The sequence below is a fragment of the Aythya ferina genome, assembly GCF_964211825.1.
Source record: "Aythya ferina genome assembly, chromosome: 15".
Lineage (NCBI taxonomy): Eukaryota > Metazoa > Chordata > Aves > Anseriformes > Anatidae > Aythya > Aythya ferina.
In genome coordinates, this window is record NC_140314.1 from 11,626,472 (window position 1) to 11,649,618 (window position 23,147).

Consider the following 23,147-nt stretch of genomic DNA (forward strand, 5'->3'; position numbering starts at 1 on the left):
ATAACAAATAAGCATGTGATTCAGAAGTAGACGGTGTATGGAAAAAAAAACTTACATAATTTACCATTTTAAACCACAAGAACAGTGTTTTTTGTTTAATTTAATGACTCAAAAATGGATAAATTTCATTTCAGAAGTGTCCATAGAAAACATAATTTAAACTTACTTTTTTCCCCCCATTTCAGGTCTCCTAAAGTGGCAGAGCACTGGTTCTCACTCCAAGTGATGCCCCAGCATGAAGCCAGCCTATAGAGGGTCAGCAAGTGCTGTGTTTACTATGTATGCATGGCTTTGGAAAGTTTTTTTTTCATTGCTGTTTTTGATAATTTTGATTTTAATTATTTTATATCCAGGGAAGGTATAAAATGCTATGAATAAAAAAAAACTTTGCAAAACCATGTCATAGTAAAATATGACACTTACCTGACCCTCTATAGATTGATTCCATTTCCTAGAGCTCCATGATTGTTGGAACATCACTGAGCACAAGATGAGTTGGGACATCTCTTGGAGAGTGAGCCAACAACCCCGCGACTCTGGAGGACCTGCAAGAGGAAAGAAAGCCAAGATCATTCTCAGCTTGGTGATGAACACCACTGCCTCACTGCTGCTGCTTGAAGCCCTTAGACCAATAACCTGGTATGATGAGGTATTGAGAATACGCTAACAAAAATGGGTCTTCCAACGTTACTTTTACATGTTTGGAGAGATGATCATGGATGGTGATGAATGGGATGATATAAAATAAATGCACAGAGAAATTTGAGAGATTTGAAGGTTTTCAGGTCCCTTCAGTGTAAAGAAAACATTCCTACAATTAGTTTGCTAGTGGTCATGAGGGAAGAAGGCCATCATTAAACTAAAAACATTGTACAGCTTTAAAATAGTTAACTTTGGTTATATTCACAAAGGTAAAAGCTACAGAAAGATTTTAAACATGGGTTGTGAGATCCTCAAATCCAGTCCTTTGAGACTGTGAAAACCATGGAATAGATTTAAATCAAAATGTCTGGTCCATATGTTCCCACAGAACAAACACTTCCCGACACACAGTACCAAACTGCATCTGTAATTCATGGTAGGAAGGAGGAAGAGGATCTGGTTGTTACCTATAAGCAGGGCCCTGCAATAGCAAGCGATTTGTAAATGAGTTCCCTGAAGATCCTGGAAAGAAAGGCTCATACACTGTGCTACCTAAGAGAAACAAACTTTCATCTGTTTCTCAACTGTTTTATTCATAAAAATTATAAGCACTGATTTTATGCGATGCATCACCTTTAAATTAAACAGTTATTTTCTTTCCTCCATATTTTGCTCCTTGCTCCCTACTTCTGAATGTTTTTATTAAAGGAGGCACCAAATCTTCTGTGAACCTGTCTCTGGCTGGGCCAAATAAGCCAGTTTCTTTCAGTTCCTTTTGAGAAGGCACATCCTGTGTTCTTTAACCATCCCTGCAGCCCCTCAGGGTAATCATTTCTATGCCCCAACAGCTCTTTCCTTTCAGTTTCTCCATCTAACCTGGCAGAGAAAAAAAACAAACAACCCACTGCTAATACGTGCTCTTAGATTTACTAATATGCATGCAAACTTCTTAGGTTCACAAAACATTTCAGATTACAAACTCCAAATCAAAAAAAAAAAAAAAAGATACTCTACTTGCATTAGTCAGAGTAAATGCCAGCAGAAGTATTTGTTCTAAGGGAAAAAAAAAGTATGTATGCACACAGGCATTTATAACTATCTCTCTCCTCTTCTGTATGACAGTTTTCCAGCAAGTCACTGTATTTATGTAACAAACTGTATTCCATCATACACAAAAGCCCTGTTTTTCTCTAATGGATCTGTATCAAACATCTGTAAAGCATGAGGGAAGTGAAGGAAGAAGGCAGGCAAGCAACAAGCTAAGTTAGATCCAAAACATCAGACTATGAAACGGAGTTCTACAACTTACATGTATATTTGTTTCAAAATCAGAGGTGAAGTGCGAAAAAACTGCAAGAGCTGGGAGAGAAACTAGGATTGCACCGAAAAAATGTCGAGGCAGCCAGCCAGATATCACCTCCAGGAGACGCTTCGTGCAAGTCATCACCTCCTCCAGGAAGAATGCCATCCTGGAACAAACGGAACCACAGACCTGTGAGTTAATTTCAGCACATCACTCCATACAGCTTAATTACCTGTAATAAAATAACTTAAAATTCTTCACTGGGGCTGCAGCACCAGTCACAGCTTGCCACGTGCCATACCACCTGCTGGTAAGTTCAAGGAATGATCCAGGCGTGCTGAAAGATGATGGCTCGCTTGCTACAGCACGAGGTGGGATGGGAGGGAGGGGGGATGCTGGGGTTTGAGAAACAAACTGGAAAACACTTTTCACTTGGAAGGTAAGTGTATGAGAGACTTACAGTCATAAATACTTAGCCTTAAAGAGGTGGGGAGAGCTCCCGAGGGCAGATCAGCGGAGACACTTCTTACACCTGAGTGCTTCTCATCATTAAAACGAGTGAGCAAAGGTGAAAGCTTGCTTAACAAACTGTTTTTTATCTACAGAAACAGACTATCAGCAAAATTTGCTTCTCAAAGCTCAGAAACATTCATCACTCTCCAAAAATTGCAACCGCTTTTCAAGGTTTCAATTATTTTTATGGAGGCATAAATAGGCAATGCAATAGTTGCCTTCATTCAAAGGCTCTCCATTGTGGATGTGTGTATTTACCACAGCGGGTCTGGGCTTTTCTTGCTTTACCAAAGGATTCCTGCTTTTGTGAGATGAACTTACTTCAAAGAGAAATGGCAGAACCACAGAGCCCGCTGTGAGACCACAGGGCAGGCGTGAGCAGCTCCCTGTGCGTTTGTGGCACAGGTAATTCTGCTGGTGCCACAGTGGATGACCAGGGAGCCCAAATGGCAAACGCGTTTTTGGACAGAGATGCTCACAGCTGACAAGAATGTTTAAATACAATATATGCTCAATGTGGAATTCACACATTCCAAAGTCACGAACTATTGCACACTACCTAGATCTTTTTTAAAAAATGACAATAAATAAATAAATAAATAAATAAATAAACACAGAGGATTTTTCTCTAATGCTTTTGACTAAAATACAAGGTATAATGTTGGATAAAAACCTGATAAAAAATGGGTAAAGTTTTCTGCGTGACTTGGACACTAATGGCACGTCTTTTAAATATGCCTTGCTCATGAGTATTACTTTAATTCTCAGCTCTAGGCTTCATGAATTTTGCAACCCCTAGCATTATTCAATAGACTTAATCTCTCATTTAATACATTAAAATATTGGAATTATACTTAAGTGCAAAGAAAAAAAAAGAGAAAATTAGGGCAATAGGATGGAAAACGCTGTAATACATCAGCACCCCACGAGAGGGTGCTCACAGATTTCTCAGTGCCTAGTTAATGGAGTCCCATGTAAGCCAAAAAGCATAGCTATATTACATCATAAAAGAGAATTTGCAACAAAGCACGGAAATACAACTGCATAGAAAGCAAAATAAATTCAAAAGCCCTGTAGAGTAATTACTTTTTTTTCTAAAGTCTTATATACTGTCCTGACAGCCTCTACCATCCATGGCAGAACGCGTCCCGGCTCCAGCAGCAGCCAAGCTGCTCCAGTATCGAGTCCTTCTGAAAATGCCACCCAAGTTCATGCCTCTAAAAATAAAGTCGATCCTGCTAAAGCGTACGAACTGGGATCAGCATTTACATGGCTAAACGGTGAGAAGGAAACAGCTCCGGCTCTGGCAGAGCACCGTGGGCAGCACCCATCACTCCTGAGTGGAGCTGGGCACCCCCTGCCCATGCCAAGCCCTGAACCCCACTGTGGGTGCAGATCCCAGCCCTGGGGATGGGCACCCGGCACCACTGGTGTCTCGCAGCCCGACCCACGCGGGCACTGCACAGAGCAGAAAAGCTTGGTTTTTGCCAAGCCTCATGCCAGGATAAATTCTTGTGGGAACTATAGCAACAAATCCATCAGCAAACCTGATCTGTTAATCCTGGGATGAGGACACTTCTTTATTTAGGCAGCTGCATGTTTGAAAAAGCAAGCACAAATTCCAGGACAACTCCACATTTCTCAGTGGTAATGTTTACCTTCTTGCATTGATTTTTATTTTTTTTTTTTCAGTCCAGAATCAATTGCAATGCTCTGTGCTCTGGAATTAAAACAAGCGAAACCCCATCTTTCACAAAACAGATGAAGCCTGTGAACGCAGCACAGCTCTCCCATCAGAGGAAGCGAGTACTGCATTAAATCCCGGCAGCAGGAGAGCTGCAGACATTTAATGGCCACAGGGCACTACCGGTAAATAATGCAGTGTCAGTGGGTAGCTCAACAGGGCTTAAATGCTGAAGCATCTAAGATGTTTACACAAGCTGCAGTTCAAATTAGTAACTTTGGCATAAATGATTAATGGCTAATGGAGAACATTACCGTCATTTCTGTATTTACTGGCAGTTTAAAATCAATTCCCATATTTCAAATCAAAAGCTTTTGGCACAGCAGTGAATTGGTGGGATATTAAATACCAAAGTCACAGATGTTAGAAATAAATAAAAGCAAAACAGAATACAGTTTGCCCTTGCATCAATACTCCATGTAAGTCAGGTTGTTAACAAAACCAGTTCATTAAGCTCTAGTTGCACAAAGCAATTTTTGTTCTTGGCTACGAGGAATTTAAGAAGATCCAATCGGTCGGCTACCAGGTTTCAACAGCAGACAGACTTTGGATATTACTTTGGCAAGCCTTGAGAAGGTGAAGTAGTGGGCAAAGGGCAGTTTTATTTCATCACAGTACAGCAGGTTTCCATTCTACTGCTTTGACTCTATTTGCTTTTTTTCTTCACCCAGAAGATTTTTTTCCTCTCTATTAAGGTACTTCTAAACTGATGAATCAACTTACCAGGTGCTCCCACCTCTCACTCTTTAGAACAGTATTGAAATATCCACTACACTGGATTCATCTCCTCACTGAGAGATCTTCACTGAAGGGTGTTATTGAAAGCAATGCATGTTTTAAACATCTTATTTATAACAAGTTTTAATTGAGAACAAGAACTGGATGAAAAAAGCTTCTAGTTAACAAAAAAACTTGTATTCACACCTAAAATAGTGGGCAGATCTCTTTTACCTGTATTCCTGCAGAAGCACCCCTAAGAATCCCAAGTGAAACTTCACACACTGTCGTATGCTCAGTGACATTTCCCAAGGTATTTTTTTATAAAATACCAGAACTTTAAGACCTTTTACACTCCAACTGAACTCATGAAAGTCAAAGTAGTCATATTTCAAGTGGGCAGAAGGACATTCTTTGTACTACATTTACAGAACTGGAGATGACATACTCCACATGCTGACAAATTAAGCACCACTTTTTGCATGCAGCTTTAAACAATTAATTCTAGAGTGGCACTTGTGATAACAGTGGGATCCTCATCTATAGATACTCCAATAATTTATTATCAGACACTTCAGAGAAATCAAAACATCCTTCTCCTGCAAGCCTTGCTCCGTAAGGACTTCTGCTCTAACAACTTCAGTTTTACCTCGTTTCTCATTGTGCAGGCAGTGAGTGCTTTCCTCTCCCACTACCGCAGCTGGACTCGAGCCCTTAGCCACAAGAGCTGCAGCGAGTACTTCCTAGTCTGAGCACTGGATTCAATTAAAAGTCAGACTGATTTAAATACAGGGTGCTTCGCATCATGATAATGAAAATACAATAAGAAACTTAGGCAAGAATTTTTTGGTCCCAAAATAATCCCTCTCCTGAAATTCTAGGATTGTGCCCAGCATTGTAGTCCAATCCCCTCCCTTTAAGATATCTCTGTGGTATTCTGTGATTGTCACTTGTGATGACATTTCTGCACAGGAAGCTCTGCACTTTTCTGTGCATAATGAGCGGTCAGAGTGAGCAGTCCTCGCTTTGAAGACAATTTAAAGAGGAAAAGGATGATTTTGTTCTTTCTGATCAAAGGAAGTGAGATGGAATAAGGGCACAACAGTACGTCTGTCCTCTTGATGCCAACAAGCTCCATGCTTCAGCAGTGAAAACAGAGCTGCCTGTAAACTCATCCTCTGGGAATATGCAATGCAGTGCACAATTTAAAACATTTTGAATTTAATGCAGCCAACTAAGGAACACTTACAGAATGATCGTATTTCAATAGCGCAGATGGGGAAGCGGAAGGTTGTTACACTTGTACATGAGCGTGTGCCTCAGGCTGTGGAGACTGGAGTGCCCCAAAAATGTATCTTACCATAAGTAAATATGGACCATAAATTCAACATAAAAGTACCAAACAACCCAAAACCCCAAACAGACATCAAATCCTAAAAAACGTGCCCCCAAAATATGCCAATATATTTAGAACTACCTTAGTTCTTAGAATTACCTTGAAGGAGGCTGTAGAGAGGTGGGAATCACGCTCTTCTCCCAAGCACCAAGTGGTAAAATGAAGGGAAAAGGCCTCAAGTTGCACCAGGGAAGGTTTAGGTTGGGTATCAGGAGAAATTTATTTACTGAAAGGGTTGTGTGGCATTAGAATAGGCTGCCCAGGGAAGGCACCATCCCTGGAGGTCTTCAAGAAATGTGTAGATGTAGAACTTAGAAGCATGGTGGACTTTAGTTCTAGGTTAAGGGTTAGACTAGGTGATTTTAGAGGTCTTTTCCAACCTGAATGATTCTATGATTCTAACTGAAAGCAAGCCAGAAGGCTTCTGAGATTGTCTTCAGCAATAAAAGCTCTTTTTCAGTGCAAAGTAGGAGGCTATTTTCAAGGAAGTACCCTGGGTGAGATCTCCCCAGATCAGAGATGATCCTTTTTTGAACTTCAGAGATTTACTTACAAGTTACTATAGATGCCATGATGAGATGTAAGCCAAGTATAAATTATATTTTGTTTACTAAAGGAAAGATTGTGAATGTGAGCCTGTGGCAGCCAATGACTGAGAATCTACTGCTTGTAACTCTGGGGTAAATTTGCAGACACTTCCCTCATGCCAGAGGAAAGAAGAGCACATCTCACAGTTGCGTGACAAGGGCCCCAGTAGCTACTGATAGCCAGTGGCTTGTTTTCAATCACAAATTCCTCAGCCACGCATTTGGTGGAGAGCGCAGGGGAGGGCAGCAACCACCTCTCCCATCCAGCAATTCCTGTTTCCCAAATTAACCACAAGAATTTGTGGGGTCTTGAGATTCACAGCCATCTCGGTCCCAGTGAAAGCAGCAAGTGCTAGTGAGCTCCCATCATCTGCACTCGTAGTAGCTGTGCAGGAATTACAATATTCCCTGCATGCCCAAACCCCCCATGAGTGCCCATTAGGAGAAAGGCAAACCTGTGTGCTCTCAATGCATTGTTTATGGAAAACTTGCTGCTACCATAACAGGCAGGACCAGTTAAGTTTTGATGACTGTCTACAGATGTTCACCAAAAAGTGAGATGTATCTCAGCCTGCTTTTCCAATCAGGAAAAGGAATGATTAATATTAAAAAATAGATACTTCTAAGACTTAGGAGTCTGCTTTAAACACTGGCTTTTTAAATCAACACGACCTTAAATGAGGAATCTGAGCCTGTTCAGGAAGTAAAATTTAGGTTTTAAACCAATACAATCTCATGCAAATGGCAGAAATGTCATTGGAAAAAACAAATAGCATTAAGAAAACATTATAAAGCCACTTAAACTCACCTTGGTAATGGCCCAGGCTCACTATCAGAGAGCATGGATGTCAGCAATACAGTGCTGCAATGAATCTAAACCTCCCTACTGCTGTACACAGGTCAGAAAGACAAAACTGCTTTGCAAATTCCTGACTATAGAGATAGCATACTGAAAACAACAACTTTCCTTCTTCTCCTTAAATAAAACATGACCAACCAATTACAGAACAGGACTGAAGGAAAACCTTATGTACCCACATATAAAAATTTATAGGATTACAGCATTATCTTTTATAACTGTACGAAGTAAGAAAAGGTAAATGCAAAGATAATAATGTGACATTGGAAAAACAAGTAGGAACAATAACATACTGAAAAATACTAAAATGGAGTTATTTTGATAAGGTATCTGCAAGGTGAATAAACAAATTATCTCCAAATGCACCTGGGTAGCAGAAACCAACTCTTGTACAAAGTGGTGGCTGAGCTGTTCAGAGCTGAACAAATCCAAGGATTCAGTTTCGTGGCCACCTAACCCAAACTAACTGCTCACTGTTGCCTTCCTGCTCACAATCCTGACGTAATGAAGGAACTGCCTGGGCTCATTAAACTGACAGAAAAAAACTTTCACTTTTCTGAGTTTCTAGTTTTTCCAAAAACTCCAGAACTACAATACTATTCAAGCCGTAACAGCCAAATACACCTGCTAAGAAACACTACCTTCAGAAGTACTGTCCCTGTTCACAAATGACATCTCTTTTCTCCAAAACAAACTATTTCCTGTAAACATGCCTGCATACCTTTGTAGGCATACTTGAGTTACAAGGATTACTTTGGTGGCTGAAGTACAAATTATTTTTTACCTCGAGCCTGAAAAGTCAGAGTGCAAGCTGCAATCTACTGTTTCTTTTGAAACAACAGCAGAATTGCTTCTAGCTTGTAATTACAAAAGCATTTTAACTTACACATAACCAACAGATCTGCAGAGCTGCAAGTGAAGACACCCGTTTCCACACACCACCCGCATAACATTCTCTTGTGACAGTGAAAACAGAGAACGAGGGGGGCAGAATTAACTTGCCATCACAAGTACAGACAAACAAACATCTTACTATTGCGTCTCCCATCTGGGTTAATAACACGTTACATGTGGTATCTGTGCACATCAGGCAACACGCCCAGGAGAGCATGAGCTTTGCTGAATGCATGTAACAACTGCAGTGTTCTGCTAAGGCCTGGGGACACCCCACGTTATGCAGGAACTGCGCAGTAACGGATCTTCAACAAGTTACAGATGATGGGGTAAGGACCGTAAGTGTCCCAAAAGTCCAGAACACACATCCTGGAGGTGATTGGGCATAAATTGGGAATGAGAAATCACTGTTAAATACCAGGTAGTTGTGCCTGCAGCTAAGCCCTGCCTCTGATGGCACAGGGCTTCAGGGGCACCCTGAAGAACCTGGGGGCTGACGGTTCGTTGCTGCAAGGAGGCAGTGTGGGGGCTGGCAGGGCCCTGACTGAGGAGACAAGACCATGCCCCGTCTTGAGCAGCAGCTGACTGTTACACAGCCAAGGAATTGAGGGGAATACTGAACTTCAGTGTGTAAAAAAGAAAAAAACACAAAGTATTTGAATATTAAACTGATCAGAGTTGAAATAGAAATAATTAAGAAAACTAATTCTTGACAGATGTGCTGTGACTTTGGCAATTTTATTTATTCCTACACCCTTTCCCTCCCCACCCCCCGGAAAAGGAATACTGTTTGCATTTGTGACAACTTATTTCAGCTTTAAACCAGAATGGTGTATTTCTGTTTAAATGTGGGGGATTTCTCTGAAGGACAGATGAGAGTGAAAGACATCGAGTTGTGTGCAGCACCACAAGCACTAAGCGGGGACACACACGGTGTGCAGACTTTGCTTCTTTGAGCTAGACCCTCTCTGTGCAAAATCTGCTGCAAGCCTTCTTGCCTTTGCTAGCACTGTTAGCCAGCCAACCGCTTTGTTTCTCACTCCTATTTCAAGACAGCGTTACGTTTTTATTACCTAATGGAGATGACGAGGGACAGCACCTCCAGCAGGATGGCGATGATGAACACGACGACGGCCGCAGGTGGCGGAGGTGACGCCACCATCCCATGCTTCAGGAAACACGTGACAGATAGTATGAGGAAGACTGTGGTGGAGAGGAACACGTCCAGGAGTGAGCTGAAGGTAGCACTGGCAAACGTCTTCACTGGAGCATTCCTTATAACCTGCATGGAACACAAGGGTTGAGGGAAGTGATGACAATGAATAAATGCTCTCTTGCCGAATTTGACCGTACCATAAACAGCAGCTCACAAAAATAAATAGAGGAATAGAGAACATTTTGCCACTTCATTAATCCACTATAAGTACTGTTTTAAAAAAAGAAACAGAAGAGGTAGTTCAATGACTAGCAGTTCCCTGAGAATACGCCTACGTTGCAGAAACACGCTGGCAGCGCAGCCCCTGGGTATGGCGTGAATCTTTTTTTTTTTTTCTTAAAGACCGCTATCATTTTTTTAACAGCATATAATGATATAGAAATAATATGAAAATTGCCAATACTATGCAAGGGAACATAAAAAACTAATTGCTAGCAGAGAAAGCTATCAGAAGTTTTCTTCAAGTATTTTCGTTTAAAATAACAGTAGAACTTAAAACAGTAAAAAAAAAAAAAAAAAAAAAAAAAAAAAAAAAAAAAAGCTTTCTGGTTCCAGGGGTTCTTGAAGAAAACCCTCCAAGCACCACTCAACAGAAAGAGTTAGTTCACCGTGGCAGAGCTCACATCTCCCTTTCAGACAAGCCTAAAAGCAGCAATCGGGACGCTATGTAACCTGAACTGATCTAAGGCCAGGACTCCAAGTAACTCTCTGCTGTAAGCAACCCCTTACCACACGTTCCCACCCCACCATGTGCTGGCACAGCTGCGGTGTGTGCTGGTTTGGCCAGTCCAGCTGAAAACCAGACCATGAGCTCCGTGCCCTGGCTTATTCCACTAAGTGCAGTCTTACGAGTGTTTTTATCTTCCTGAGGGACAGCAGAAAACAAATTCCAAAGAAAAATGAGAAGTATGCTATTGATAATGCCATGAAGTAGTCCTGTTTGAATACTGCAGTCTTGTACTCTGCTTTCATTTGGACATTTCTTTCACTCCTCAGAACATTATCGGCACTCAGCAGCATAGCAAAATGAACTTGTTCTTCATTTGTAGCTCTCTACAACCTAATGTATTCATTGAGTTTTGTTTCAGGGCCAAAATTACCTTTTAATCTGAACTGTAGCAGAATCTCTGTAGTCCATACACAGTCGCACAAATTGAATTAAGGAAATGAGCACTGCATCCTAAAGTGACAGAGTTAAGGATGCCCTAACAGTGTTAAGTAGTGCCTTAATTTCCAAACAAGAACAGGCTAAGCAAGCTCTCGGGACGTGGAGACACTTAGGAATGATCACAAAGCAATCATGCAGCTGGCACCGTGTAATTAGAGGTGAACTCGCTGGAGCTGGAAGTTGCGTTCAGCAACAGCGATCTGCGAGGCATTTCAACAACCAGCAATGCTACAATCGCTTTGCTCCCCAAGAGATTTTTGTTGTTTTGTTTTGGACCAGTACTGTGCTAATACTAAGGCTTTAACAAGTTTTGCCCCAGTGCTGCACAGTTGCTATTACAAAATAAGGTTCCAATTTTCAGGTAGGTTTACGTAATAGTTTTCAAACGAGTAGCTTACCACCAAGAAAATGCACAGACCTCATTCCTTCTCCTTCCTCTATCAATTTCCTGCACACCCACATTACTAGATCAATCTGCATGTGCTTGACTATCACTGCTTTTCTTCTCTTTCCAATCTTTCAGTTGGAAAGATTTTGATTTACTGTTTTCTGTATAGTTTGTACAAATTGAGCAGGCAAACAGGGGTCTGTGTGTGCACATGTATGTACACACACACACTGGTATGAATACCATGTAAATTCTGATGTATCAAAAGAGCACAAACTACTCTTGGTTTGCTCTCCTGTAGTACTCAATCCAGGATATGAGTAGATGTAATACACTGCTGTAGATATAACTTCATCAATGTGAATGTCACCCACAGGAAGCTTCTCCCTATTGCTGCTGGATGAGCTTTATTCAGAGAGATACCAATGAAAGTGCTGCAGGGTGAGCATAGAGTTCCTGAACAAGGTGAATGAATTGAACTGCATCACTACTATGCTTCCCTTATGTTAAACAAAAAAAAAAAAAAAAAAGGAAAAAAGGAAAAAGAAAAAGTTAGACCTCATTTGTAAAAGGTAGAAACCAAGCAAACAGGGGCTGCACTGCGTGGAAGCACTGCCCAGCACAGAAAGCAGCCTACAAGTAGAGAGCAACAAGCAGTGAAACAGAAATCCTACCTGTCCTCAGATACAGGGTAAACTGGGAGAAGAGAGAATCAACACCTTTGTTTATCATGGTGGGAACCCTGCCAGATGTGCGACCCAGCCTCACAGCTCAGTACTGCTCAAGGACAGGGCACAACCCTTCCTGCTCCCAGACCCTCACCTCGTGTGTTGCCTCTGGCACTCAGCAAGCTGCTGGTTCAATCCCAAGACAGAAAATAGAGGGGAAAAAAAAGGAGAGAAAAAAAAAAAAAGGAAAAAAAAAAGCCCCAAACAGCAAAACAAAACATGAATATTCTATGCTAGGTTAGTAAAATGAACTGGATCACAGCAGGGAAGTATGGTAAGCACCAGAGCCATTAGCAGGAACATGGAGCAGTAGGAACAAGGTGGGAAAGCAATTGCCCTCTTTTGGCAGTACCTTTTCAGCCACTCGTGGAAATGCAACCTCAGTCAGTACTGATGTCTATCATTGCTACATGCAAACTTACAACATCTTGCTAGTTCATATCAACCCAGCAAAAATATCTACTGACATGTAAAGTCTGCAGAACTACTAGCTCCCAAGGGGGTAAAGGACTTTTTATACTCACTGCAAAATCCTGAAGAATGCACCAAGTTCCTCACAATTTACACCCTGTTCCTTACAGTTACACAGTGTTTTGAACTGCCTGTTTTTGAATGCAACGCATTTACAGAACTTATAATACCGAGTTCAGATCAGATTTGGGTATCACTGAGATAACCAGGAGGCTGTGGCATGAACAAGAATCAAATTCAAAAATACCATTCTCAAAGTCAGGACATTTAATAAGTAGGCAAGTAGTCATTTACAGTTCTCTGAGCTGCCTAAAGCCTTGAAACATTAACTTGAAAATGGAGAAAAGGCAAGGGAAGTGATTAGTGTATCCTGGTGGGTTGTGAAAATGTATTTCCAACCCAAATCTTGGACTAGACTCAGGACATGGCACAAGACAGGTAAACTGAGACTGTTTTCAGAGGCAGCAATACTGAGTAGTAAATCCCACTTGACATTTCATAACCCTTGTCATCAACTGCGATGAAATGTGTTAAAAACAATTACAGACATTACTTGAATGGATTACAGAAGAAAACCAATGCCAGGAGAAACTCACCTCTTCCTGATAGCTTGTCCTGTAGGCCATCTCCAGATCCTGATCCAAGAAGTTCAGGCTCAGCTTGTTAATAGGAGGTTTAAAGAAGTAGTCTTTCATGAGGCTAAAGAGAAAAGACAGTTCAGCATCAGTTTATTCAGCTGTAGTGCTTTCAGAGCTCCACCATTCTGTGGTTTCTGCTTCCAGGGATGGAGGCACTTGCATTTGCAGTTCCTGTAGTTCTTTGCTCTCAGCCACCGTGGTACCCCCTTATCCTCGCTCAGTCAAAGGAAATATTTTACAAAACCATGACAGAGTAAACTTTTATATTTTCAGGAAGACACTAACAAGCTCTTCCAGAAACTTAACAGCTATAACTGCAGATGGCTACAGGTAAGTGTAATATAAGCTAGCTGATAGTAAAGGTTAATTGCTGCTACAGGTGCACAACCTTAGGAGACGCGTGGCCGTGGGATATTTATGTCTTGGATGGAATTCCATTGGACAAAGCAAGCCAAGGATGATAAAGGTGACAAATTTGTCCATTTTAGAAAACAGCACCGTCTTGTTATTTCAAAGACACTAAAATATCTCAGTAACTCAGCTGGGAACATTTGCTTAACGATCCAGGCTGCAGAAAAATGTAACCCAAGATGATGGATGGCTTGAATTTACTTCTGCAACGGAAAAATTGAAATCTCCAGAATCATCAACAAAGGCACTAACAACTAATGAAATGAGCTTACTAGAACTAATGAACCAGTAGGCAGCATCTACCACAGGGTGTTCATTTATTCGTTCACCTTATCTTTCAGTGCCAGGTGCAGCACAAATACAAAAGGGCCTTAAACATTAAAAAGTTGTTTCTATTTCCTACCTTCCAGAGCAAAAAAAAAGAGCATTTTTTGAGTTCTACATTAGTTGTAAGAAGCCTGTGAAAGAAATTCTCTGGTGATATCTATGACACTTGATCTGCAAACCTCTTCTTTCTCTGGTAGGTGTCAAAGAGCTGGAAGGACTCAACTTAGTCAGCACAGATTGCTTTGTGCCTGATGGTCAGGCTTGCTTACCCAAATTTATTCCTGGGACAGTCTGTCACTCTCTCTTCTGTCATCCTAATCTGAGACTTCAGAACACACGCTCTCCTTATGAATCTCTATTCGTTTTCAGGCAACTGATTCCACTCGTTATATATAATGCACTGTTTTAAAAACTGCCGTAGAATCTGACATGGGACTGCTTCTTTCCAAGCGCTACATCAAAAAACATAGCACCTGAGCTAAAATTTGAGTGGACTATTTTGCAGTTGCTAACTCTAAACAAAGGCCACGAGATGCACAAGACCAAATTCCAAGTAACTGAAGAAGCTGAAAGACCCAAGAAAGCTAGTCTGTACCTGCATTTTATTTTTTTTGTACCACTGGCAGAGATTTTTTAAACACCTAAACTTCCCAATACAAGATAGCATGTGGGAAACATTTTTTCTCAAGATGCAAGACCAACAAAACATACACACTGCTAGACTGAGGCTCTAGAAGTCAAAAGACTTCAACCAAGAATATGGCAGATACTTTACATCCTTTCAACACTCTGGTTTTGGCCAATATATTAAAAAAAATTACAGGATGCTCTCAAGGAACAACAAGACCCACTTACCACTCTTACTACCTCTTATACTACAGTTTTCTTCTAAAATACATGGTAGCATGCAGATTGCAATGAACAAAGCATGGTATTTTCATAGTGGTTGTAGTAAAGCCAGAGTTAAAGCTCAAACTATGCACTGTGTGAAATACTTATAATCAATTTCTAAGAAAAGGCAAGCCAGTAACTTACATGGAACGGATTCCTGTGTAACGCAATAATAGAAAAATGCTACACTAACACTGGCCTTATTGCTATTGTTTTTAAAAATGACTGGAACTGTGCTGAGATAACAACTCCAAGGCAAAATCTGGGCACACAAAGAGCCCAGCAGCCGGTTGTGAAACTCTCAGACACACACCTGAACTCCAGAAGAGGCTGGGGCATGACAAACACCACCAGCGTCCAACACTTTCTCACACCCAGCCCTAGGCAGCTGTGCAGTGTGCAGGCTCCTGAATCGTCCCTAGGATATGTTTAACTCTTCCCAGCTGTACAGGAAGCTTGCATGATTAATTTAAACACCTAATCACCATATCTAGGTTAGACATCTGTGAATGTGATGCCTAATTTACATTGCAGATCAGAACACCTGCATCATGCAACATGGTGCAAGTCACTACCCAATATGAAGAGAAGCTCTCACTCGCTGCTGTTGGGTTTGCAGTAACATGAAAGCAAAGCAGCAACATTCCAGTAATTATTACTGTGAATGATGTGAATCTTCATGTAAGATGACCAAGTGGAAGTTTGGATTTCACCCCACTCGCTGAGAAAACTCAGATTTCCCATTCAACCGTCCTCATCGATACTAAATTTGAGACCAACAATGTATTACGTTTTACAGTAGGGGATCAAACATGTTTCTTAAATGACTCATTACCTATAACTTAACACTAAGAAATGTTAAAAAGGATTGATATAAAACGGTAGGCTTAAACCATTTTGAATAGACCTAATTAATCAGGAGATTATTTTTGGAAAGTTATGTTTACATGAACCGAACTCAGCAGAGAAGTTTCCCTGGCAACAAGAAATGGCCCACTTAATATGGTAATGATGATATTTAATTGAGAAAAAAAAAAAAAAAAAGCTAGGCTTTGACTGATGTCACATCATGGTCCCACTTTTTCCTTTTCTGAAGAAGTATCCATTTTGTATGTGGAGGAGGAAAGTTCCATGAATACAAGAGCTGGAGGTGGGTATCTAGCAGTCCACTGGCATAAATTAAGCTGCTTCTGTAACTTAAAATTTGCAGGATGCTGGTTACATTTTAAACAAAAATCCAATTTGTTTTTCCTGATTTCTGCAAACATTTGGACTTTCACAATCATTCTGTCTTCTAATATTTTGAAGTATCAGCTTAGCACCTGTTCTCAGCCACTAATGACAGAACACACACACAAAAAGGAACCTAGATTTTTACAGAGGTTGGACCCAGGAGAAAGGCAATCTGAAAAAAAAAAACACCACAATAACAACAAAAAAATACCAACCAACAAACAAAAACAAAATGAAAAAGAACAAGAGAAGAAGAGGCTGGAGAAGGACTTTTGTCCCTCTTTCACTTCTCCCTGCTTTGGTCATGTTTCCAGTTAAGACAACGCTGTCCCTGTTCCAAACAGCCTGGAGTATATACGAGCATACAGTTTCAAGGATATTTAGATAAAATGTCCCTAATCTCAGTGGAAGCAGTGAAGCAAAAATAAGAATAGCCATAAATAATAACAAAACTAAGTTGTCTGTTTAGCTGATCCAGTCAAATCACTGCCATAATAAGGGAGATACGGCTGTGTGTTTACAAAATCAGTGTTGAATTCTGAAGAACATATTTGCCTCTGCCCAAAACAAGTCTTTTTGTATGAAATGCGGAGAGAGACTAACTTTACAAAACGCTGTAGGTAGAATGAGAATTCACTCCTATTAATTCTGCTTCCAAGCCAAATGTGATTTCTAGGTATTAGTCATGCAATATTATCAGATGTTGTTCTCTTGCAATACAAAAATTTGAGTTTTGTGGTTCAGATTATATATTACAGTTTCAGTTGCAGATGAAGGTACATAATATGTGTATTATGAGGAGTTTTGAATGTAAAGATGAAAGAGTTCAACTCTGTAACAAGTCACTGAAAGAGTGTTTTTCCTTTTCAAAGGCTTGAATGAAGAATGTCTGTTAACCACAGAAAAAAATGATGAAAAACCTGGCTTTACATATTCCTGAGCAGAATGTTTTTGAGTTCAAGTTCCTACTATAGGTTAAACAGAAGACAGACTAAGATCAGAAAACATACAGCATGTTATAGTATGTTTACAATAATTATTGACATGAAACAAAAAGCACACAAATGCTGATTACAGATACGGGACCTCTGTTAATGCCTTTTCTTTCTTTATATACCTTTTCTTTGTGCAGCTCCATTTTCCTTACCTGTCTTCTTTAATCACATCGACAAAGTGAGCATCTGTCTTTTCTCTGATGTTTTTGAACCTCAAAGGAAGGAGGGCTGATTGATCCAGACTCACGCCCCCCCATCTTCCTTTCTCTTGCAACATTTCGTAAAGCGAGGTTTGACTGTTGCTCAGCTTTTCTTCTTGTGGAGGACTCAAAAGTCCATTCTGAGTCTTTGGACTATGGCCTCCTGGAGCCTGCATGACAGAAAGCAAAAGATACACAGGGAACATGAATGGTTGAGAAAGCAGACAGGAGAGATTTAATGCAGCAAAAGTCAAAAATTCCTCCCTCAGCACGCTGAACTTTTATGTGATCATGTCAAAGACCTACCTCCACCTGCCTTGAAATCATTCATGTCTGCTAGAAGCGCACGCCTCTTTAGGTGTTGTTGTCTTTTTGCTTTTTATGTCCCTGTTTCCAAGGCATCAGAAAGCAAATTACATTTTCACACATGCAGTGAAGACCAATGATAGACCAAAACTTCATTCACTCATCTTCAGGTCAAGATTCTTCTCAAAATCTTTTCAAATACCTGCTTTAACTGTACTATCTTTCCACAGGTCATGAGACAATTAACTCTGCCAGCCTTGCTGATCCTGCCACTGTCCACTGTACCCTCACTGCTTTCCCAGAAAGATGGAACAGCCGTATCTGAACAGACCTTTTGTACAGCTCATTATCCTAAAAAAATATTCTGCAACTGAAACCACATTTTCCTCACTAAGATATAGTTCTTTTACCATTAATAATGTACTTTTAAATTTTGACACCAGCTTGCAGTACAGTTGAAGTGCACAGTATCAGCAATTCTGCTGTCATTCATTTCGGAATAAAAATAAGTTTGAACCAAAAATGATTCTATTTTCATGGAACATGAAGTTCTTCCTTTACATTTTGTTTGATCTAGACCAACGTGCACTGAAGCAAGTCCAAGGAATTAGACAGCTAAATACAGCTAGAATGAAAGTGAGCTGCAGTTAGTCAGGATCATTTTACAATTTTCAAATACAAACATGTATCAAAACTTTGCATATTTGAATGTTCATCTCCTCCCTCCACGTCTTATCATTTATCATTCATCTTCATCCTGAAACCCACTCATGACAGAAGTTTCTTCATTTCTGCCTGTACAGCAGTCAGCACAGCAGTGACTAGCTCCTCCAGAGGACTATTCTTGGATGCCACTGCAGTGACCATAAATATCACACCACCCAATCACGCACTGAAATATGTTCCTTAGATTGTAAAATCAACTTAGCTAAGGCTGAGAAATACCAGATTTCTAGCTGCCTGTGCAAAATTAATTGAATCTCCTTGTGTCTCTAGGCTGTAAAACAAATGAGGAACGTGAACACAGGCAGGTATAACTGAAGGTGCACAGGCCACTTAATATATTATTTCCTAGTTTTTAACAGGAAGATGTTACAACAAAAAAGCAGCATTTTTCTAACATAAGCATTTCTGGTATCCATTTTCTAGTTGAACAAACATAAAAACACAAACACTGTGCATGTTAAAAACTTTCATGCATCACTGCTTTCACAAATAATTACCAGCAAAGACATGAGACAGCAGCAGCAGCAGAACATCACCTTGAGCAGGGAAGAGTCAGAAGGCACTTGGGCTCGGCTCCCCATCCCCATCAAAACTGCCATAGTGAAAGGAAGACCTGCTCTGCCCCACAGCCATAGCAAACAGGAGGAAAGGCAGGAAGGAGGCAGACTGCTCTCCCCTTTCCCCCTGCCCTGGCAGGACACAGGACTCCTCTGCACTGGCTGCCCAGCAGGAGGAGTGGAGCACGGAGAGGACAGGATTCCCAGCCTTGTCCCTATTGTGACTCAAGACTTACAAGCTGTTTTGGCAGCTTGCAGGTGTTCATGGTACAGCGACAGCAGCTGATGAAGTATAATAGGGAAATTTAGTAGTTACCTTGGTGTGCTGCCAATGTTTTGCTAAGGAACGTAAGCAACAGAAGAGAAAGGTGATTTCAGCAACGCGTATCTCTTGGACTGGACAGGCATTTGTGAGTGTGACAGAAGGGCACTCTCCTGGTCACCACCAAAGGTCTCCAGTGTCTTTTCTACGGGACAGCATTCAACAGCTTCCAAACAAGCCCTCCAGCAGCCAGAGCAGGTCACCCAGCCCACCCGGAGGAGCAGAGGGCACGGCAGTGCCGGCCGGAGCGACCGCTGCTCCCGAGGCAAGGAGAACTGTCAAACAAGTGCCTGAAGTGAAGGTTCTTCAGTGCTGCTGTTTGTTTTTTTAGTGCTAAAGATTGTATTTGCTGAGAGCACTTTGCAGAAAAAAAATTGAGGCCTAGAAAAATGAAGGTCACAGTTATCACCCTTCTCTCTGTAAAGAATCTTTCTCCTTTTCCTCACCCTGCTTTACTTGAAAAGCAGTAAAGGAGGAAACACAGCTTTTTTTGTCTGGGCAGCTCAGAGAAAAGATATGTGTACTGTTTGCTTTCCCTGACTGTTCTTCGAGTTCATCTGAAGAATGCAGTGAAAATTTCTGCTCTTTCAGAGAAGGTCAGCATGGACTTCTCTTGGCCTTTTCTCTTCAGCTCTTTGGCAAAGGCTCAAATCCCTAAGAAAATTCTTCCCTTTGGTCAGCTCAAGGTTTTCCTGTGCTGTCTCCACTCTGTTAATCTTAACAGGAGGGGATTAGAGTTTGAAACTGCTTGCTTGTAAGGAGAAAATCCCTGTTTAATAAATGCTGTTAGCTCCAGTGCTACTGTGGGTTCTGGCAGCCATAGGCCGTGCAGTTCTCCCGAGCACTCGGAGATATGATGCACCATGGGACCGTTCCCCTCACGAAGAGACTTGGGGGCTCCAAAGGGTCAAAGGAGGTGGTTAACAGTGTTTTGGGAGATAAGAGAACAGGAGGGGACATGAATGCTGCAGGGCCAGGTGCAGTGACAGTGTGGGGAGAGAACAGAGGTGAGCAGAGGGAGCTGAGGGCTCTTCCTAAGAAAGCTGAGACTACAAAGAAGATCTGGAAATCAAATGCCATGGCAGCATTGTACATGTACCTGTTTAAGCTTTCATTTAAATGGGCATCCCAGACTCTGGATAGCCACTTAGCTGGTCCAGTTTTTGGGGCAGCAACTTGTGAATACATGAGGGACATATGATCTGGTGTCCACCAGCTTATTTCTTCCAATGACGTTACTGATATTTTTTTCAGCACTGGACAGGCCTCTTCCAAGCAAGGGTCATCCCCCACGTGATTAACATACATGAGGCTAAGATAGCTGCAGTAGGAAGAAACTTTAAAGAATAATTCTGATGAAGACAATATATGATAACAGGTGGTTGTTACTGGGAGGAAAATCTCTGTTTGCAGTCTGTTCCTGGAGACCCCTGGCACGTGGGCAGAAGCAGCCTGGGAAGCAGCATCTCATGCTCACCATCTGGGAAGATCTCCCACAATGTTTTCTGTCTCGAAGATCTCATGCTGTTCTGAGACCAGTACCTGCTGGCCACCCTGCTCTATCTTCCTGAGAGCTGAAGAGATTAGAATTTTTTTTTCTTAGGCTGTTTCCTAGGAACCCCACACAGAACATGGCCTACTGTGCTACATACCATTTACAAAAATGCTGGCAAGTTTTTTTGTTAGCTCTGTACACCAGAAGAGTTCTACAGACAGATGAGGAGGAAAACAACCAGATAGCTATCTCTGAGAATAGTTATAAAGTGATCTCCCCAGTCAGGAAAAGCATTAAAACTTATCTGAAAATATAATAGAGAGCTGATGAGCTCTGGCATCCAGTCTGCATTTAGGTGGGAGCTTAATTTTCTGGAAAGGGGGAAGAGATGACAGGCAGAGCAGGGAGGCTACAAAGGCCACAAACAAGACAACAAATAGGCCATGTCTGGTACTGTAGAGGGAGTAGGTGGCTTCGGTAAGAATATCTAAGCAACAAGCAAGGAAAACAACCCTGGCAGCAGCATGCTGAATATGTAAGATGCTCTATTTGTCTGAAAAAGGATGTGAATGGACTCAGGTGCTGTGAATATCAGCTGTGGGCATGAACAGGAATGACCGTGTTTTAGAGCTATGATACAGAAGACAATGGCAAGACACAGGTGTGTGACTTGTGGCTAGGTGACACACGGCGACTGGTGTAAGCGATGGAGATGCTGGTAGTGTTGTCTGTGCCTCTTTCATTGGCTGGCCTCAGCATTAATTTAAAGAGCCCAACTTTTAGATCCTTCTCAAACTGGCCCATAAAATTACTAATTGTTTTGAAAAATTAGGGTGTGCGGGGGGGCCAACTAAAGTTTGGAATACAACTGCTCAAAATTGGTTCTGCTGCTTAAGAGCTTGAATAAAGCAATAGCTGTGCAAAACTGAGAAAGCTAACTGAAGCAGAAAAATAAGGGGAAAGAAGGGAAGTGATAAATACTCGAATTACCTTTGTACTGTTTTTATGCTCATCCTGACAACCATTTTGGATAGCTCCTTCATCTATGCTGACATCGCAGTGGGGTGCAAGGGTGGTACTACATGAAGGGCAAGGCTGCAATGAGACAAAAAAAATTTAGCCAGGAACATTCTGGTGTCCTCGTAATGGTATGCAATTTATAATGTGGCCTGCTTATATGCTTGCTGCATGGTTAAAAGATAAACAAAGCAACAGAAAGGGAAACAGGGAGCAAAATTTGAAAGGACCAGAATCCACCATTTCAAAAACAAATCATAGATTTTTTGCTTACTAAAGCTAAATCTAATCCAGGAAAGATTTACTGGTGTAAAATCACAGATATTCTGTAATCACTACTCTCTGGTAAAGGAGTACCCTAAAAAGAAAGAAATATTCTTCAGCGAGAGAAGTGCAATTTTATTGTTTGAAAAGGGTCTGCAAAAGGATCTGAATGGCATTATGACCAGCTGAGGGAGGACTTAGCACAGAATGCAGCATATTCAAAAAGCACAAAACACCATGGTCTGTTACAAACAGCACAGAAAAATGGAAAGTAACAAATCTGAAAATAATAAAGAAGAATACTTTTTCATACAGCTCTGTAAGACAGGGGACTGGAGCTGTGGCTGTGTTATACTGTTGAAGCCAAACACTGAGCAAACATCACAGGAAACAAGGAAAGCAAAACCATCAACACTCCTAACAGTTACAGGTTACGCATTTTGGAAGCAACGTAAAAGGTCACAGTTCAGCTTTTAAAACAACCTGTCCCACTGAATTAAAATGGGATCTTCTCTAATTAACCCTGTATCTTCTTTTGCAAAGTCCTTCAAACTTTTCTCTTGTACTCACCATGTAGGGACAGGATACTGTACGAGAGGAACCCTATATCTGATCCCTGTTGACAATTCCTATGCTCTTCAGTTTGTTGTTACCAGGCTTGCCAGAAGACTACGAATGGGTACAGATACACCAGTCACTGGGAACAGCATGCTAAATTCAGCACGCTACCCTATGTGTTGGTGGGTTATCCACAAAAGAACTTGTTGAAATTTCCAACAAGCCACTTGGGCATTTCATCCCGAAGTCAACACCCCATGTCCCTTTTATCTATTTATTTTGAGCTCAGGAGGCACTGGTGCAAGCTTCCATCCAAAATACAACAGCTGGTCCAAAAACACAACAGCTTCTCCCTTCAGGTTTGCTCCCTATTTCAAAGACCAGCATGTTTCTCTTTTCAGAATTGAATTTTCACCCGGTGCCCCTTTTCCTGTCTCTTGTCACACCTGAATGTGCAGAGAAGGGCGACGAAGCTGGTGAGGGGCCTGGAGAACAAGTCCTACGAGGAGCGGCTGAGGGAGCTGGGCTTGTTCAGCCTGGAGAAGAGGAGGCTCAGGGGCGACCTTATCACTCTTTTTAGG

General features: G+C 41.3%; 1 protein-coding gene and 1 long non-coding RNA gene across 3 annotated transcripts in view; one reads left to right on the plus strand and one right to left on the minus strand.

Moving 5' to 3' along the window:
* ADCY9 (adenylate cyclase 9) overlaps nucleotides 1–23,147 on the minus strand; it is an 82,414-nt gene that overhangs the window by 12,302 nt on the left and 46,965 nt on the right. Inside the window, exons 3-7 of one of the 2 annotated variants that reach the window (XM_084537164.1) lie at nucleotides 21,718–21,822; nucleotides 17,274–17,491; nucleotides 13,223–13,325; nucleotides 9,729–9,937; nucleotides 1,952–2,111 (exon numbers count right to left, since the gene is read on the minus strand). In XM_084537164.1, coding sequence (XP_084393290.1) covers nucleotides 1,952–2,111; nucleotides 9,729–9,937; nucleotides 13,223–13,325; nucleotides 17,274–17,491; nucleotides 21,718–21,822 — 795 coding nt within the window. The remainder of the gene's footprint in view (nucleotides 1–1,951; nucleotides 2,112–9,728; nucleotides 9,938–13,222; nucleotides 13,326–17,273; nucleotides 17,492–21,717; nucleotides 21,823–23,147) is intronic. The other variant, XM_084537165.1, reaches the window with a different exon arrangement.
* The window catches only part of LOC311445263, a 72,772-nt gene that overhangs the window by 7,737 nt on the left and 41,888 nt on the right, over nucleotides 1–23,147 (plus strand). The window lies entirely within an intron of this gene.